Source organism: Copadichromis virginalis, linkage group LG10 (genome assembly GCF_057382275.1).
Source record: "Copadichromis virginalis isolate Kocher_CV1m ecotype Utaka linkage group LG10, C_Virginalis_male_GT1.1, whole genome shotgun sequence".
Taxonomy (NCBI): Eukaryota; Metazoa; Chordata; class Actinopteri; order Cichliformes; family Cichlidae; genus Copadichromis; species Copadichromis virginalis.
In genome coordinates, this window is record NC_140627.1 from 34,012,704 (window position 1) to 34,032,760 (window position 20,057).

A 20,057-nucleotide genomic window follows, 5' to 3' on the forward strand; every position below is an offset into this window, starting at 1 on the left:
ATTCTGAGTGTGTGTGGGTAATTTTTACTGTGTAACAGGTGTGTTAGCTTTTTTGTTTATTCCACTTCATCTCTTAAAATAAAATCAACACACTAAAAATGAAACTTCTGTAAGAAAACAACATTCATGATGCACAATTTTGTGGAAAACGTTTTTTTTTTGTATCAAACAACTTTTATGAATTTTTGTGTAAAGCTCTGAAATGTACCAGCAGTCACTGAACACTTCATCAGAAACCTAAAATGTTTTAAAATGTCATTGTTAAAAGTTTTTGCATGAACTTTTTGGAACAACCGATTCCTGCATCTGTATTTTTTGTTAATCTACAATAACTTGTGAACACCAGGCGCTTCCTCTGCTGTAATTCTAAATGCACTTTCATATCAGATGCAGTATGCACCGCACTCACCGCTACCTAGAAAAGTTCAACTTTGAACTTTGACCATGCACGTGTACTCACGCTGCCGCGCTGGCGCTTTCCTTGGCACAGCAGGAAACTGTTATTGTGCAGTGCAAACAATAGAACTGAATGTGTTTCCGAGCACAGCACTGCATGTGCTGCTTCCAGCGTGAAAGGGCCTTAAATCTGCTTTAAAGGGGAAATGACTGACACTTTTGAAAATAAGCTAATTTTGCTTTACAGAGAAGGAGTTAGGATAAAACAAATAAGACATCAAGTATAATTAATGAACTTTAGAAGTGCTTTTACATGTATATTGATTTCCAGTCCCTTACTGTAAGCAAATCTAAATTGTTTGTTTTCCCAAAATAAAATCTTTTCTTTAACTTTACACAGTTCAAAACTCAGGGAAGTCTATAGTACCATTCCCATTACCAGAGATGGGTTTGTATGACTGCTTGTTGTGGGACTCATCATTCAGCATGGGGTTGTCGGGGGCAGGGTTTGTGACGATGCCCATGAAGAGGGGGGTCAAGGAGGCATCATCGACGAGAGCAAAAAGAAAAGGGGAGTTTACAGAGAACATGGAGACTGAGCGCATGGAGGTTACAACGGTGGTGGCCGAGGCCTCGACACCTTCTTCACTGAGTTCTATTGTGCTGGCGTGCCGAATGCCGGTCACCGTGAGGGGCTGGTCCGATATCCCAGAGAGGTCAGGACCAGAGAACAGAGAGCCAAGGCCTGATAGATACAATGAGAGAGAGAGAAAAATGTCAAACGCTTGCAGACTAACAAGTTTTGGTCAGTCCCTGCAGGTAACAACAACTTGTGGAACCACACAATTTCATAAGTTTGGCTCTTTTTTTTCATTCTCAGGACCAAAATGAATGCTGAACTGGAGTAATAGTCAGTTGGCGGTTGGCGGTAAAATCAAGGTCTTTAATTCTGACGTTATTAGCCATGTCTGTGCCCAAATTCCGCTGCAGGTCCCAAAATCAAACGAACACTGCTGGATCACTGAGAGTTGAAAAACTGTCTAAATTCTTTCATCTGTAATAAAATGATCACTGTGGCTGCTCCACCAGGTGTAAAAATTAAGTTTAACACGGTGGTCAGCACTGTTGCCAGCAAGAAGATCCTGAGTTCAATTCCACCATCAGGCTGGGGTGGAGTTTGCATGTTTTCCCTGTGTTTGCGTGGGTTCTCCCCGGGTACTCCGGCTTCCTCCCACAGTCTAAAGACATGCACTTTGTGGGGATAGGTTAATTGAAGTATCTAAATTACCCATAGGTGTGAATGTGAGTGCGTCCCTGTGTGTTAGCCTTGCGACAGACTGGCGACCTGTCCAGGGTGTACCCCCGCCTCTTGCCCCACGACCCTGAAAAGGATAAGCGAATGCGAATGGGATGGGGGATCCAGGCATCCATGAGAACCGAATTTATTAAATTTAACGAAGATAGAAGTTAGCAGGAAGTTAGCTTGCTAGCTCCTATCTAAATATAATATAGCATGTTCTAACTGAGAGATTTCTGGAAAAATTCAAACGTACAGCTCTGCTATCACTTCCAACATAAAAGAAGACAGAAAACTAAACAGCAGTGACGTTTGTAGGGTTACTGAAGTTGGGCTAGCTGCTATATAATGATGTGCTACGTGATCGCTAGCTACACCCGACCAACCAATCACAGCAGATGGCCCCGCCCCTCCCTGAGCCTGGTTCTGCCGGAGGTTTCTTCCTGTTAAAAGGGAGTTTTTCCTTCCCACTGTCGCCAAAGTGCTTGCTCAAAGGGGGGTCATATGATTGTTGGGTTTTTCTCTGTATCTATGAAGCGCCTTGAGGCAACTTTTGTTGTGACTTGGCGCTATATGAATAAAATTGAATTGAATTGAATTGAATTGAATTGAATTGAATTACACAGCTATGTTAGCATAACATAAACACAGTGAAGGTGGAGGATGAACGCTAACTTTTTTTTCCACACGGTAAAAGTTCACATGAGGGTTCCTGATGGTTAGGGACAAATGTAATCACATGGCAGGATGCTGTAAACGGACCAAACTTCAGTCAGGAGAACAACTGAGATAATCCATCCACAATACGAGGTTAGTCATTCATATACTGCTGCATGGGCTGGGCTGTAGTTACATCGTAAGGTTTTTAAAATGATTAACGGTAATAAAAACCGAGAGAAGCCGACTGTGATTACTGACTGTTTTTAGGGGCTTTTTGAGATTAAATAGAACAAGATATAAAGCATTAAAACATGTTAAAAACACAAAAGCCTTATTAAACGCAGGGTAGTTTGGACCCGGAAGCAGGATTCATCAAGTCATCACTTAAAGACCAGATTATAATTTACTGGGAGGAGGGAGAGACAGAGGTAATAACCTTGCCAATAGTAAACCTTGGACAGCACAACAACTCCCTCTAACATAATGATAAATGAAAACTATTGACTGGTTATAACATTTGAAAAAGTATTAGCTTTGTCTATTCAGTGTAACTGACAAGCAAAGAATGAAACATTTCACATCCCAAAATGGAACACCCCCAATCTCCTATAAAACTTTGCTGTGGCCATCTTATTTTCTCAGCCATCCAGCAGTGACTGCAAGTGTAAAGAAAACCAAGAATAGAAAAAGTAAAAGACCAACCAATAATTTTAAGTCTGCCATATAGATTATAACAACCATAATCAGAGAAGAAATACTTTATACTTGTTAATGAGCAATAGTAAATATTAAAAAGATAAAAACTAAAAGGTTTTTCAGAATGCACTCCTTATTGGTTTCCATTTCAGAAATTGATATGTTTTTGTAGTGCTGTCACTGTTAATCTCATTAAAATGATCATCCCGTTAACGAGCTTACCACGCTAACGCGTTGACGCTGTCCAGCCCCATGCACGGGGTGATCCGCGGTAACTCGTTAACGGAGATTTGCCGCGTTAATGCAGTTATGGCGTTAAGGTCATTTTAACGAGATTATTGCTAACAGCACTAGTTTTTTTGTTTTATCTGCACAAAAAAATTACAACCTTTTACATTTTTAAGGGCAATAATTTCTCATAATTATAATTAATTATGAGATCCCTGCAAGCAGCCAATCCCCAAGCTCGGGTCCTCTACCAGAGGCCTGGGAGCTTGAGGGTCCTGCGCAGTATCTTAGCTGTTCCCAGGACTGCGCTCTTCTGGACAGAGATCTCCGGTGTTGTTCTGCTGGAGCCACTTGCCTAGTTTGGGAGTCACCGCACCTAGTGCTCCGATTACCACGGGGACCACCATTACCTTCACCCTCCCATCCTCTCGAGCTCTTCTCTGAGCCCTTGGTATTTCTCCAGCTTCTCGTGTTCCTTCTTTCTGATGTCGCTGTCATTGGGAACCGCTACATCGATCACTACGGCCGTCTTCTTCTGTTTGTCTACCACCACTATGTCCGGTTGGTTAGCCACCACCAATATATATATATATATATATATATATATATATATATATATATATATATATATATATATATATATATATACGTCAAAAATGACATCACTTGGGGCAGGTAATGGTGGACATGCGATAGTTTGAGCTGACGTCTATTCCAACGTAGGAAGTGTTACAAACAGCTGATCGGATCGGCAAAGCGTGTTTCTGAATATTGTGTTTTTGTTGCTGCAAGTGCTTTTTATGCAATTTTTGCAAAGCTATATGTGGAAGGAAACCGTGACCTAGGACAAGCTGATGGCATAAGATGTAAGTACGACTCCTCCGGTTTCATATGCAAAAAAAATTATTGCGCTAGCTTACGAGGTTGCAGTTCTATCGGGATTTAAAAATAGTTGCGCAAAACAGAGCGTGCCCGCTCCGACCAGCTTTAAAGGGTTAAAGATTTTTTTGTAAGTATTCACTGTGTTAAAGATTGATGAAAACTATTAAAACTCTCTTTGAATTCCAGCATACATTCTTTGTGTTTATTCTGCATTTACTTCATTGAATTGCGTAAATGTCTGCTACAATCTTAAATTATAAAGTTGAAAAAATGTAATTGGAGCCAGGCTATTGATCAAGTAATTGCAATTAATAACAGAAAATTGTAAGATTAATTAGTTATTTTTTTCATCATCATCATCATCATCAACTTTATTTATAAAGCACTTTAAAACAACCACAGCTGACACAAAGTGCTGTACATTGGAACTGTAAAATAAAATTACATGAGATATAAATAAAAAACAAATAAAAGAAGAGTGAAATCATTAATTAAATAACTACTGCATTAAAAAAGAAACTAAGTCTCACTGAGGTTAAAAGCCAAGGAATAAAAGTGGGTTTTAAGACGTGATTTAAAAGTGGACAGTGAAGAGGCCTCTCTAACATGCATGGGCAAATTATTCCATAATTTTGGAGCCACAATAGAGAAGGCCCTGTCCCCTCTGAGCTTCCTCCTGGATCTCGGTACCTCCAGGAGCAGCTGGTCAGCTGACCTGAGAGACCGACAGGGTATGTGGGGATGAAGAAGCTCAGAGAGGTAAGGCGGGGCAAGACTGTGTAGGCATTTAAAAACAAACATAAGAATTTTAAAATTAACTCTAAAAGACACAGGCAGCCAGTGCAGAGAGGCCAGCACAGGGGTTATATGCTCTCTTTTTCGAGTTCCTGTTAGGAGTCGTGCAGCCGCATTTTGAACCAGCTGCAGACGTGAGAGCAACGACTGACTGACCCCCACATAAAGTGAGTTACAGTCGTCCAGGCGGGAAGAAATAAAAGCATGGATCACTGTTTCAAGGTGCTGCCTCGAAAGAAAAGATTTTACTCGTGCCAGTCGCCTTAAATGATAAAAACTGGACTTCACCACTGCTCTGATTTGGTTGTCCAATTTAAAATCACTGTCCAACTTAAAAGCAAGGTCAGTAACAACAGATTTAAAATAGACTTCCAGGGATCCTAAAACAACAGAGGAGGACTCACAGGGACCACTGGGTCCAAACACCAACACTTCTGTTTTCTTTTTATTAAAATTTAAAAAGTTTCGAGCCAACCAAGCTTTAATGTCATCTAGACATGTCAAGAGAGGTTTTATGGAGATGGCATCCTTGCGTTTTAGTGTCAAATAAATTTGGCAGTCATCGGCATAACAGTGAAATGAGATCCCATGCCTTCTAAGGATAGAACCCAGAGGCAGTAGATACAGAGAAAAGAGCAGTGGCCCTAAAATTGAGCCCTGTGGGACACCACATGACAGAGGAGCAGAAGACGATTCGTAACCGAGAAGGCTGACAGAGAAAGTTCTATCTGATAAATAAGACCTAAACCAATTGAGTGCAGTGCCACCAATACCCACTACATCATGTAATCGAGAAATTAAAATATTGTGGTCTACTGTGTCAAAGGCAGCAGTTAGGTCAAGCAAGACAAGAACAACATGGTTACCAGAATCACATGCCAGAAGGATGTCATTAAAAACCCTTAGTAATGCAGATTCTGTGCTGTGAAGGGTTTTAAAACCTGACTGAAAAACCTCAAAGATTCCATTTTCATCTAGAAAATCTTTCAGTTGACTAAAAACAATTTTCTCTAAAACCTTGGAGACTAAAGGCAGCTTGGAAATAGGCCTATAGTTCGCTAAAACTGTGTGATCAAGGCCAGGTTTCTTAAGCAGTGGCTGTACTACTGCATGTTTGAAATTTGCAGGAACCACACCAGAAGACAGACTGCTGTTAATAATGTCAAGGACATACTGTTGTATACTAGGAAAAATTTCTTTAAAGAATTGTGGAGGGACAGGATCCCGTGGGGAACCTGTGGGCTTAATATGGCGAACCACATCCTCTAAAGAGGAGAGCGTCACAAGCTCAAACTGAGTGAAAACAGCAGCGCAAGGGACAGAGACAGAGGGTCAGAGTCAGGAGCTGTGATAAGAGCCCTGATGGTGACAACCTTTTCAATAAAAAAGTTCAGAAAATCATTGCAAATCTCAGGAGAAACTTCCAAACAGACATTCAAAGGAGTATTAAGAACAGTGTCAATGGTCCTAAATAACACACGTGGGTTATGACAGTTGGAAGAAATAATATTTGCAAAATATTCCCTTTTTGCCTCTTTAACAGTGTTCTGGTAGCGATGCCAGCAGTCTTTGAGAATTTGAAATGATACATGCAGTTTATCCTTTTTCCACCTCCGTTCTGCTCGACGACATTCCCTCTTAACAGCACGACTGCTCTCATTAAACCAAGGCTCAGGTTTAGCCTTAAGCTGCCTGGTTTTTAAAGGAGCCACAGAGTCCATGATTTTTTGACAGCAAGAATTAAACCAGGAATGTAGGTCTTCTGTGTCAGAGGAGACAAAGTCAGAAGGGCCGCCGAGCTGATTAAAAGCAGCAGAAAACTGTGCAGCAGTGGCGGGGTTAATAACCCGACAGCACCGAGTAGCAGCGCCAGGTTTAACTGCGGTATATGTCAAACCAACGTTGAATAACACAGGCATATGATCTGAGAGTGCACAGTCACAAATCTCCAAGTCAGTGACAGGCAGACCATATGACAGAACAAGGTCCAGTGTGTGTCAGTGCTCATGTGTAGGGCCACGTACGGACTGTACCAGGCTAAAAGAGTCAATAAGGCTTAAAAAGTCCTTTACCAGTGGCTTATCAGGACAGCATACATGTATATTAAAATCTCCAACAATAAGAACACTATCATAGTTGGGCATAATCCCAGCTAAAAAATCAGAAAAGTAGTTTATGAAGTTCTTATTGTATTTCGGGGGGCGATAGATGACAGCGCAGAAAATCGGGTTTGTACGACTCACCTCAAATGAGGTAAGTTCAAAGCTGGAGAACGAAGGCTGTAGAAAACACTGCTTACATTTAAAATCCTTTTTGTAAACAGTCACTGTGCCTCCACCTCTGCCTGACGTCCGTGGCGAGTTAAAATAGCAACAATCCACAGGTAAAAGTTCAGATAGAACACTGGACTCACCAACACTCAGCCACGTCTCAGTCACACACAGAAAATCCAGATCACGGGAACTGAAGAAGTCCCGAAGAATAGAAGTTTTGTTTAAAAGTGATCTGGTGTTCACCAGGCCAATCCTAGCGGGAGCTGGAGTTGGCGCTCGGGGTTCAGGAGGTCCAGAAACCCGCCGCAGCGATCTCAGATTCCGATAATGTTGACAGCGGAGGTTTAGCCTGGGAGGGCATGGGCAGCAAGGCCGAGGAGCATCATCATCAAAGCCGACCACAGGCACCAAACAGGCATCAACAGGATCCAGAAAACGCCGAGACGCAAACAACCTTGGCAAGAATCCATGCACTGGTCGGAAAACAGCAGAATAATTCTTTAGGTAAACCTTTAGCTTCACCAGGCGACCGCTTCGTTTACCCCGGCGACGAGGACGCTTTCGCCGGGAAGGTAGCGTGGGAACCCGGTACAGGTAACCCGGGGTTTCCGATGCAAATGGGGGCAGGGGTTGCTGCCCACCAGCTCCAAAGGACACAATATTTTGGACCACAGGTTTGAGGTCCAATAGTGTCTGGCGATCATACCTCAGCAGAGACTTTGTTTCGTGGATGACACAAATTAGAAATAACATAAACAGGAACAAACTTGGCGGTGACAGACAAGCAGCCACACACACCGGCGCCATCTTGCCAAAACCTTGGGATGGAGCTGGACTTAAATCTATTGACAGCACTAATATATATATATATATATATATATATATATATATATATACACTCAAGTACAGTCAAGTATATATATATACTTGACTGTACTTGAGTGTATATATATATATATACACTCAAGTACAGTCAACGGTCAAAGCCAAATAACATAAGGCAAATTTGAAATCTAAACTAAGGCATAAAAAATGTATCTTTACCCTGTCTTGCTCGAAGGCTTTTAAGTACATGTGTTTCTGTGTGTTAAAGTGTGCAAGTGAATAATTGAGTTCATGTAAGCCTTTAAAAGACAATATGGTGGATGCAATGAAGAGAAGTGAGCATATCAGCATTCTGAAGTTTGTGCAGTATCTTTAAAATAAAACCCATCCTGACTCTGAGTGGTGCTGACAAACTAGTTTATGTTAGGGTGCCAGTACAATCTGTGGGTATCTCAACTTCCATAACGTTGACCTCAAAGCTACACGGTTTCATAAAGAGTCAATAAATTCTGAACTTTACTGTTGGACAACTGCTATCTGTTGTTCCATTTTGTTTAAATACAACTTTAAGTGGCACTCAACCAACGCAGATGCCAACAGACTTAATAAACTAATCCGTAAGGCCAGCAATGTTGTGGGGATGGAGCTGGACTCCCTCAAGGTGGTGTCGGAGAGGCGGATGCTGTCCAAGATAAAGACAATGTTGGATAACACCTCCCACCCACTCCATGACATGTTGGTCAGTCACAGGAGCTCGTTCAGTGAGAGACTGAGATTACCGAAAAGCACCACTGAACGACACAGGAAATCTTTCCTGCCTGTGGCTCCCTGTACAACGCATCCACTTAACACACTGTTTGCTGCTACAGCTACACGTTTCTTTTCCAACTATTTATTTATGAGTGACTTACGTATGTATGTATGTATGTATGTATATATTGTACTATTCTTAGTTAGCGTATTGTCTGTCTTGTCTTAATGTTGGTTTATGTTGATTTAAAATGGAGCACTGTAACAAAAAATAATTTCCCCCAGGGATCAATAAAGTATTCTGATTCTGATTCTGATTTATTGTGGTTGCAAATACTGAATTTCAACTGTCTGATTAGTCAAAGGTCACCTAAACGTTTCTCTGTAGAGCACCCACAGTACGATTGTAGGGAGCCATCTAGGGTTGAATAGGTTGCATCCACCCCCTTTAACACCCATTTGGAGACACTTTTGACAGAAAAACTTATTTTGAAATATAAAATCTTCCAGTGTGTGATGAACTGAAGGTAAATGTCAGAAGACCGTAAAATCTGGAGGAGCTTGAGAGACTTGCCATAGAAGAATGGGCTGGGATTGCTCAGGAGAAGCATATGAGACGTGTTGAAAACTACAACAAGTGACTGCGGGCTGTCAGTATCAGGAGACCTAAAAACTTTAGCCCTACTATGTTTTTTGTTTGTTTGTTTGTTTAATAATTTTGTTTCGGTGTTCATCCAAAATTCATAACAGGACTAACAATTTTGTCCTCAACTGTAAGTCCAAAGACCAAGGAAATCCTCGAAATTCAAGATGTCTTCAGTGACTCGTTCAGTTTCTTACCCATGTTGGTCAGAGCCGCCTGGAGCTCCTTTTGGTACTCCAGCTTCAATTTAGGCAAGTTCACCTGCATCAGTTTCTCCTGAGGTAGAGATCTGTAGAGGTCGGAGATGTTTAGTTTGGAAAGCACTGACAACAGGTTTCCTCTGGGAAGGATGATTAAGAAGCTGGTGTTTCCCTTGAAGGGAAAACTGGCAACCTGGACAAGAGAAGATGATATTTTGTCTGTGTCTTTTCCCCAACTTCATCTCAACATATAAACTAAAAGTTGAAGGGAACAGGCTGGAAGATGAGCCTTGCAACTTTGGATGGGAAACTGAGAAATCATTTGTAACTTTTGTTGTTGCCTTTGGCATGAGACCATGGATTAACCTCCTGAGAACCAGCCTATTCATTTATGTCCTCTGTAATGTACTTTTGTTTTTGGTCTACATCTTTTGATTTCTTTGACCGATCCTAATACGTCCTTTTTAAACAAAGAGTCTCTGTGGCTTTTAAACCACAAAACACGCTGCGCCAAAACTTGGTCCACCCCAAGGATTGGGTCCCCGACACAAACAGAGTAACATAGTGTACGCTGTTAAGTGCAGGAGGATTGCCAGGATTTATACATCGGGGAAACCAAACAAGCTCTGGCTACAACACAGAAGAGCCACCTCGTCAGGCCAGGACTCTGCAGACTATTTACACCTACAGGCCAGTGGACTCTCTTTCAATGATGAGGATGTAACATCCTGGACAGGGAGGAACGCTGGTTTGAGGGCGGAGTCAAGGAGGCCATTTACGTGAAAAGGGAAAGACCATCTCTGAATGGAGGAGGGGCCTAAGGGTACATCTGTCACCATCTTACATGCTGTGATTGCAGCCATTCCCCAACTCTCTGTGAATGGGACTCATGGCCACTGATCAGTGAGCATGACAAGTTGTATATTAATGATCAAGCAACTGACCTCATTATGCAAATATACTGTTTATAAGGTTGGGCAAAGCTGCAGTCAGCTGAGACTGAAGAAGTCACCTGGATGAGTGACGAAACGTTTCTCCCACTGAAAACGTTACGTCCAGATGAACAGAATCAACTTTTGGGACTAATAAGTCCTGGTGTATTAAATGGATGACATCCTGGGCTTTACATTGATATCTCGTGTGTTTAACTCCAAAGAGGAAGGAAATCACAAAAAAAGTTTAATAGGAAGATTCATTTTCCTTTGGTTCTCAGGATTAAGGCATGGCATAGGTGAGCTTCCACAGCTGCTATAAGACAAACAAATTTAAGATTTTTATAGAATTAAAAAAAATAACTAATCTTGAGATCTTATCACAAACAACAAATATGCTTTTCAAGTCACATGGTCAGTGTTGCCAACTTAGCGACTTTGTTGCTATATTTAGCGAGCTTTCAGACCCCTTAAAAAAAGACGTGAAAGCGCTTTTACTCTCAACAAGCAGCGGGTGCTGTAACGCAGTCAGTTCTTCTTTTACTCTTTTACTCTTATGCTGTTTAGTGTAAAAGTGTAAAACTACTTATACACACACACACACAGTAACTCCACCAGAGCGCCTATTTCGGGTCACTTTTGCCGGTCCAAGCCCGGGTAAAGGAGCAGGGTTGGAATTGTGACATTGAAAAAACAATAATTGCTAAAATAAATTTAATTTGTAGTTCTAAATAAACTCTAAATGCATTTAGGACGTTTTTTACTCACTTTATGTCTCTTCCACGATGTCATTTCTCTCTCCAACAACATAGGTTACAATTAGATTAGCATGACCAATTATGCAAATTAGGCGATGACGTCATTTAGCGACTTCTAGCGACTTTTAGGACAACCAATAGCGATTTTCCTTACTGAGGAGTTGGCAACACTGCACATGGTTTCTGTCTATGTTAAATGTTGTGCTACCCCAGACGTTGGTGTTACCTGTGCTTCCAGTTTGGAATCATACATCAGGCGTAAAGGGTACTGGACAGATTTCATCATGTCCACTGACACAGAGTTCTGGCTGTCCAAGTAAAACTCTCCCTTTGATGTTGCTTGTGGGTCAAACTGTGTTTGCCACTGACCTGATGAAAAGTGGAAAAAAGTCAGAATCATTAGCAACTTAAATTCAGTTTATTTCTCAGTTGTTGAAGCGGCTGTAGATAATCACATTGTATCACGGCTTGTCTTTACAGTGCTCATTAATAGCATGAGATGCTTCCCTGGTTTGTACAATGTGCTGTCTGGTTATATGACAGTGGTACTGTTTCTTGAGAATGATGTCCTCCTTGGCCAGGACAGATTTTTTTTTTTGCAGTTTTCACAATTCTGAGAGCTTTTTTCTCCCTTTAGAAAACTTTGATTTATTTGTCCTGTTAATGAGCAAGGATTTAGCTTTGTTCCATCTTTTCTCTGACTGTAAAACACAATAATGAAGAGTTTTGTTTTGTGGAGTGGGTCACCTTTGAAGTATACAGCATTCATGAGCATAAGCACCACATCATGTGGAATACTTTCTAGGAAGTTGGGGATGTGTCCATTGGTAACATTCTCAACCCATTGGTTGACCTCGTCCATAGAGACTAAAGGAACAGGCTGTGATTTGTACCTGGAAAATTCATATCAACATGGCACATACAAGACAAGAGTAATGAACAGACATTTAAGAGAGGTATCTATTCTCATTTTTACCTATTTTTTTACCTGCATCAAATATAAAATTATATATTTTAACATGACGTTTTGTATTATGCAGTGAACATTTCTGACCATGCTCTCAGGCCCTCTTTAGCTTTCTTCTTAATATCTTAATTGATTTTGAGCATTGTTGCACCACCTAGCAAACTGGAAGACTGTAAAACCATAAACAAACAGGGACGTATGAAACAAATTCGATTTATCCCTTTATTCCACCAAAAAAGTGTTTTTTTTAACTTGGCTGCTTCTCTGGAACTTTGTGCAATACTTTCCCAAATGTAAATTATACCTGTGCAGAGACTCTTCAACAAAGGACGCCTTCACTTTAAATCCTGAGAGAGAAAGGACAGGAAAAATACAAATAGAAGTCCAGATTTATACCAATCTTACGATAAATCACCACAAGTACAATATTCATCATCTCATACCTGGCTTCAGGTACATGCGTGCCGCTACCTCCAATGATGTGTGGCTAAAATGAGGTACAAGGCTTCCCAGTGCATGATGGTAGCATGCCAGACCGTGGGCATGAAGGGTCTTTAGTAGCAGCTTCTCTGTCTCAGTGCGAGCACCTTCGAGAAAAATCAGATCACATAATAAAACCAAAGAAACATTTCATACCAGCTCCTGAACTTCATCACAACATGTCTGCTTCTGTCTTGTGTAGAAAAGTACTAAATGTAGGCTGCTGGTGTTGATGATGTTTGTTCCTTTTGCATGTGCACTGCCACAGAAAAAAGAAAACTCACATTAGACAAACAGCTTCTTTGTAGTTGAATGAAACCACATTTAAAACCAGATCAGAATTACTGGCAGACTTTCTGTTGTTTTGGGTTCAGGAGTTGTGCTTCTCCTATTTTCATATTAATTCTGTCTCTCTTGTTCACTTTAAGTTCAAACCAAACTTTCAGCCAGCTGGCACTGGATACAACGAAGTCAAATATCAAACTTCATTAGAAGGTGGAAATGACCATTTTTAACATTGTTGACAGTAAAGCCCAGACCCCTCCATCAAATTCAGTGCCTCGTCTTCATATTTTCAGGAAGTGATCAAGAATTTCACAGGTTTCGTCTTGTGACGGTGCTCGCAAATCATATTTCACAACGTTTGTCAGATAAAGAGATGAACCTCTAACCCACAACTGACCTAAGGTGAGTTGACCGAGGGCAAAAGCAAGACTGAGCGGTGAGAGGATGACATTGGGCTGCTGTGGACTAACAGGAAGATTTTCCAGGAGCTGCAAACCCAGTTGCTCGGTGGCCTTTCCTATTGCCCTGTGTGCCTCAGGGCTGAACGCTCCTCCACAGCTGTCACCCTCTGACGCCTCGTCTTCTTCTGTTTTACTGACACTTGTAGGTGCTGGACTGGGCTCTTCCTGAAGACATGAGAACAGACTGGGTTATTTTCTAGTGTACAGTTACAGGGAGAGTATTTCCCCTTAGTTATTTAGACTGAGGTTCTTCTTACAGTGAGTCCCAGATGGCAGAGACAAAGCAAGAGAAGAAGAGGATACAGCTTCATCTTTGAACAGTCAACCTGAAAATGTAAGGAAGAAGAACATATTTCATTTTAATGAGAATTATTATTCATCAACAGCAAAATGAAAATGGAAAGAGCCATCAAAGTCCGACACTGGAGACGTCCCAGACACGTGTACAGAGTTACTCTTTTTTAAGATCTCTTTTGATTGAGTTTTGAACTGATTAAAAGAATTCAGGCACCCAGTTTCCCTGAGAGAAAGTCCCACTGGGTGCAATTCAGTGATTTTTATTTATTTACTTTATAAAATGTTACTTTCTTATTTTAAAAAAAATGTTATTTTTCTCATTGCTAATTTAAGTCTTTTAACCAGAAAGAACACAGCTACAGAAATGCTGAGAAAATATTATCCAGCAGTAGTTTTTTCCATTTGCACCAATAAGAACGCAGCTACAGTGATGTCACTCGCTGGTTTTGCCATCCCAATCTTGTTTTGTGTTTTGATGTGATGAGCAAGACAACAACAACAATGTTTTAGGAATAAAAATCATGTTACCATGTTAACACAGTATATGAGTTACACCTCAGAGTACACCCGAGTACACCTGAGGCTCAGGGCTGGGCTGGGACAAAAAATCAGCCCGGGCATTTTGACTGGAGACCGGCCCACCAGGTATTATAGGAAAAGCCATAAAGCCTTTGAATGAAAACAAACGTCGTTGTGATAGTGATGTACAGTCTTGTTGGTATATATGTATCAATCTGATAAACTTAAACCTGCACCATCCTCCCTGTTCTGGTATTCTAAACAGTGCTTAGCTGAAACCCAAAGAGCTGGTCGAGTTAACCTCCTGAACTTTCTACAACACATGGTGGAAACCTGAAATTAAGACAGAGAAGACTAGAGGTGAGACATGACCATTACTGAATATTAAAAATAATAAATGACAGATTTAGTGATATTTTCATAAACTATTTATTTACCACATCAATAAACAGCACGGCAAAATATTTTTCTAACATGGCTTTTAAAAGTGAAAGGAGACAGAAAGACAGGTGAGAAAGAATAAAACTTAACTGACTTTTTGATGGCATCTTACACAAAGTACTGGTACAGAATCTAGAAAATGTGGGAAAATGCTGGCATCATGTACAGTACTTTCTTCTGAAGAAATTATGTTGGGACCCTGAAAAAAACTTGCACTTTGGCGACAGTGGGAAGGAAAAACTCCCTTTTAACAGGAAGAAACCTCCAGCAGAAGGGTAAGATCAGAATATCTCTTAGCTGGTGATATTAGCATTTAGATCAAAGTACAGCCTCACACAGCTGCTAGCACACCAGCTGTGCAGGCTTTCATCTCTGTACTATAACTGTGAGCTGACGGTGATGTTTAAGGTGATTTGAGCTGATTGTTGGAATTTGGTGCTCTGTAAATAAAACTGAATTGAATTGCATTCATGTTCTGCTGTCAATATGTTGATATTTCTTTTGAATTATGAATTATTCATTGATGCCTGGCTTCATTTGCATCTGTTCCAGGTTTTCCAGATGACAAACGTTCGGCTTCTTCCAGCTCTCAGACCTCTCTCCAGTTCTTTAGTCTGCATTTCATTGGAACTTCAGCAGAGTGAGAAGAGGGAACCGTGAGACAGAGAGCTCAGTTTGTATTCGCAATGTGTGTGTGTTATGAACACCACTGAACTATAACTTTATTAGTATTGTCATACATGAACAACAGGTGACCCCAGTTTCAGGAAAACACTGGAGATCACATCATAAATTAACAATAAAGCAACAACAACATATAAGCGTGTGGGACAGCAGGAGGCTGAAAAACTCCTAAGTTGACTTCTATAACTAGCCTTGTGAGGGCGCTACTGGCAACATGTTTTAATAGGTTACAGAGATACCTGAAGGTGCTTTTGTCATACGACACACGGCAGCTGCAGTCCTGACCCACTGAAACTAATCAAGTGAATCATTAGAAGTTGACGTAATCACACTTTTCTGAAACATTTAATAGAATGTAAGCAGAGGTGGAAAGCATTCTCAGACGGGCGATTATAATGTTCACAGGGAGGTGTGGGTCACACATCAGTGTGGTGCACACATGTGGTCTCAATTACCCCGTCTGAGATTCCTGAAACACTTCCCAGACGGAGGGAAAAGGACAGAAAGTTTGTGAGCAAAGCTTGAAGAAGTCCTCGTTGTGTGTGATGTCCTTGTTGTTCTGGACTAAAGTTTCTGAGGCTACGTCCACACTAATGCGTTTTCCTTTGAGGTTGCAGGTTGAATCGTCTTGTGTTTCACGCATGCGCAGGACTGGAATGTAAGTGTTTGAATGTGGATGTGCAACTCTGTGAAAACGACTGAAAACGCTAGTGTGGACGTGGAGTTTTCAAATCTATCCGAGCTAGTGTGGACGTAGCCTTAAAGCTGCAGGATGCTGAGGAGAAACACTGACATGACTCCATCAGCTCAGTTCACAACATTTTAAATGTAAGGTAAATGAGTACATTTGTACTTTAATGAAATGCTGATAATTACTCTGCAGTCCAGACTCACCAGCCAACACCTCTGAGTGTCCAGTGATATCCGCCAGAGGCAGCAGAGGAACTTCAGCTCACATGTGGTGTAACAGCAAAGCGCACACGATCACTTTAAATGCAGCTGCAGACGGTCTAATTGTAATCTGATTACATATCATGTTGAAATTCAGATTGGTGTCAAACAACATTTTAAATGTTTACATTCTGAGCCTCAATATTTTTCTACTGAAAATCAGCTAAATCAGTCTCAGTGGGTGGACCCAGAACCAGATCCCGCTGAAGGAATCCGAGGCTCTGTAACAGGGCAGTTCCCAGATGGATCAAGGATTCACACTGGATCCGGTTTAGCGTGACTCATTTTCCAGATTACCCCGGATAAACCCCTGTATCATAGCTGCTGATTTTGTCCACAGTCTAAAATTAAACTGAAACATCTCAAATCTATCTGTCCAACACACAGACAGCTCTATAGTTCAATGTTTATTTTAACATGTTTGCTTTTACTTAAGTCTTGAAAAAAATTCTGCTTCTTTCTTCCATCAGTGTGAAACGGTCACTATCATTGGCCTGGTGTGTCCGTATCAGTGAAGACTGAGATTAGATTAAAGATGAAATCAGATTTATCTTCTAAATCTTACTAATTGTTTCCATAATGGCAGAAATAACAGAGTGCGATAAAAAAAAGAAGACGACCTTTTTGCAGTTCATCATTTCTCCCCTCCTAGTATCACGAGCATATTCATATTCCTCAATCCAGTGGATTAAAATGGACGTTCTGGCCTTTACTTATCTGTTGCCATGGTGAGTCATGCTCTTCTGATGATGGCTAATTGTCAAACTAACTCTGACCGAACTAAAAACACTGACTTGGCGATCTCGGATATAATAAACTTGAGTTTGTGAACCTGCTTCCTGGAGCAGAGCCCTGATTATTCTGTCAGTTTGCTTCATTTTGAAATGATTGTCTGTCCTTTTGTGTGTATTTAACTCTCAATTGTCATTTTTTCCAAATGTAAAATTAAAAGAATTTAATGTTTCACCTCTCATCCGAGAAGCTTCTTCAGTTCTAAGGTCAAATGGTGGAGAGTCCCAGATATAAACCTAGTGGGAGTATCTTCAAGCAACTTAAAGAAGTCCAGACGCTTTTCTTTGTAAGCTCCTTTGACTACGATGACCTGGATGACTGAGAACCTTCACAGACTCTCTCAGAAACAGTTCATAACTTCCCTTCAACTCATTCATGTCACCTAAAAGGTAAACCTGTTTCTCCATCACCTGTTCAGCTCTGATGATCCAGTAAGGACATCTCCTGGTTTCATCTTCATGTTTCCCTCTCACCACATATACAAACCAACATCATGACCAGCAGCTTTACAGCTGTGGCTCCAGCAAACATCAGCTGATACTAGAAACTAATATTAAATAAATTCTAACAACAGCTGATCAAGTTTAAAGGCGCTTCTGCTGTTTAACGCGACCTCCGCTAGTTTCCTCTTTCTGGCGCAAAGCGGGAGATAAACAAGCAAGAGAGACGGGACTTGCAGCAGAAACGCCGATCAGCTGATCATTGATCAGTTTCATGATTGAAGTAGCAGCAGGAGAGGGAGGGGGGAGAATGAGAGAAGAAGAGGCAGCTGTGCAGCAAAGAGGAAGAAAAAATCCAGCTTTTTGTCTTTTTTTTATTGCAGCTGAAGTACGGGACAAATCGCATTTATTTTCAGCTCAATACGAAACGCGTAATATTAACTCTGAATACCAGAGGATTCAGTTTTTTACGGGACAGTTGGCAACTCTACTAACTAACCTTATGAATAAAATAAAGTTCACTATCAGTAACATCATAGCACCACCCAGCTGTATAGAAACTCCGTCATGCTAGCTAGTAGCAGTGCGAGTTATTGTAACTGACTGTAAAAAGTCAGCATAACAAAAATAAACTCCATGTAAACTTGGTTTATATCTGACCCAGATAGACTGCAGGTCATAACTTCTTACCTGAAGTTCAGTTCACCTGACGCTCGCACCAGCAGCCGCCTCGGGTCTCTCCACCTCCCCTTTCCCCCATCCACCTGCTGGCCTCCACCACTTGCTAATTTTACTGACTCTGTGAAAGCTCCACCGTAGCCACTACCAAACAATTGAGTTATTTTTACACGTCTGTCAGCATCTGTCCAATCCGCCACCTTTCACTGTTTACACGGTTACGAAAAAAAGACAACAACAAAACATCGCCCATTTAAAACGAAAAATTACCATCGGGCATACCGGACAAATGCCCGGTATGCCCAATGGCCAGTCCAGCTATGCCTGAGGCTCAGGGAAACAGGTTCAGAAATATTCTGTACTGGACCTAAACACTGAACAAGTAGAGTTTACGTCCTGTTCTGAATGCTAAACCAAGAACATCCCTGTGGTGACAGTTGTGTCTCATCCTCTAGGAACCAAAGATAACAGTTTAAGATGAAACATAAGACCAACATCTGCACACTCCTCCGTATGAAAGCTTTCAGGGTTATTGATATGTAAATATTCCCTCGCTAGGTTCAGACTCAGTTGACGTTTCAGATATGGCTGCTGTGTTTACCAGGAGACTAAAGGTTACTGTTTCAGAACCTCTTTTGGCTGCAGTACGCAGCATACACATGACAGGGAATGAACAGAACCGCATAAATACACCATCACTACATAAAAGGATCAGGCTCACCATTATATACATACTGCTCTGCAGAGTGCACTTCAACATGTAAGAACTTACGTACGGATATTGTAGTTAAAAGTTGCTGACTGCAAATTTTTCTCTAGAGATCAAATGCACAAAGGTTTCGGTAGATGAAGACATCCTTGAACTCACCTGGTTTTTGTCCGATGTGGAGACAGATGATGGGGATCAAAAGGGTTTAAAAGGTGAGATAAAATAAAAGTAAAGAAAGACAAACCAACCTTCTCCAGGCTGGACAGCGTAGCGCCTGGACCCGACTACTACCACCCCTCTGCTGGCTAGTTAATGATCAACTCGGTGCCTGCTGCCGCCACGCAATGTAAAAAACATCCTACAGTCTGACAGACAAGCTGCTTTTCAAACTGTAGGATGTTTCTCTGCACAAGCTGCCAGACTGAAAACACTGCTGGGAAGTTATTTAGCTTCAATGAACAGGAAGTAATACTACGATGCTGTACTTTCTCTTAATGTTAACTTTATAGTCCAAAATACTTTCTGCATGAAGTGAGTCCCCTTCACCAACACAGGTTTTACTTTAGTCACAGCTCACACAGAACAACAGTTATGGTAAAAAGCATGATATCATTTAACACTGACAGCGTACACATGGTGTAAATAAGTCATGAAGCCTCTGGGTAAATGTTTACTTTATTATTACATTTGTTTTCTTTACTTTACAAGGAGAGACTTTTTTTTAGCAACAGTGCAAGAAGCTTTGTTAAATATTATAAAATGACAAATAAAGTAACTGAATCTACAGAGCACATTACAAATAATAAAACTTTCTTTCAATAACAGGTTAAACCTTCAAACTCCACCAATCATTTGGCCCCTGGAAGCATCTTCTGGAAAATTAAACAATCACGCCGTCTGGCACAAAAACACCAAAGAGCTGGGAAAACGCGTCATAAAGAGCTGGAACAGCAGCTTACTGCCGTTTGATTTCGGAGCCAAAAAATCGAGTATAACTTGTAGGTGCAGGCTGGTATTT

General features: G+C 41.0%; 1 protein-coding gene across 3 annotated transcripts; it reads right to left on the reverse strand.

Moving 5' to 3' along the window:
* Nucleotides 1-39: 39 nt before the first annotated feature.
* On the reverse strand, nt 40-19,358 carry serpinf2a (serpin peptidase inhibitor, clade F (alpha-2 antiplasmin, pigment epithelium derived factor), member 2a). 3 transcript variants are annotated; one of them, XM_085471140.1, is made up of 9 exons: nt 19,199-19,358; nt 13,786-13,854; nt 13,465-13,693; nt 12,746-12,889; nt 12,607-12,649; nt 12,083-12,228; nt 11,562-11,704; nt 9,643-9,838; nt 40-1,141 (listed from the first exon to the last, which is right to left on the reverse strand). In XM_085471140.1, the coding sequence occupies exons 2-9, from the start codon at nt 13,837-13,839 to the stop codon at nt 798-800; spliced, it is 1,299 nt and encodes a 432-aa protein (XP_085327266.1). In that variant the 5' UTR covers nt 13,840-13,854; nt 19,199-19,358; the 3' UTR covers nt 40-797. The 3 variants fall into 3 exon arrangements, with proteins under 3 accessions (XP_085327266.1, XP_085327267.1, XP_085327269.1); XM_085471141.1 differs by having other exon boundaries at nt 19,288-19,356; XM_085471143.1 differs by lacking the exon at nt 19,199-19,358 and adding an exon at nt 17,388-17,410.
* Between the last annotated feature and the right edge of the window lie 699 nt (nt 19,359-20,057).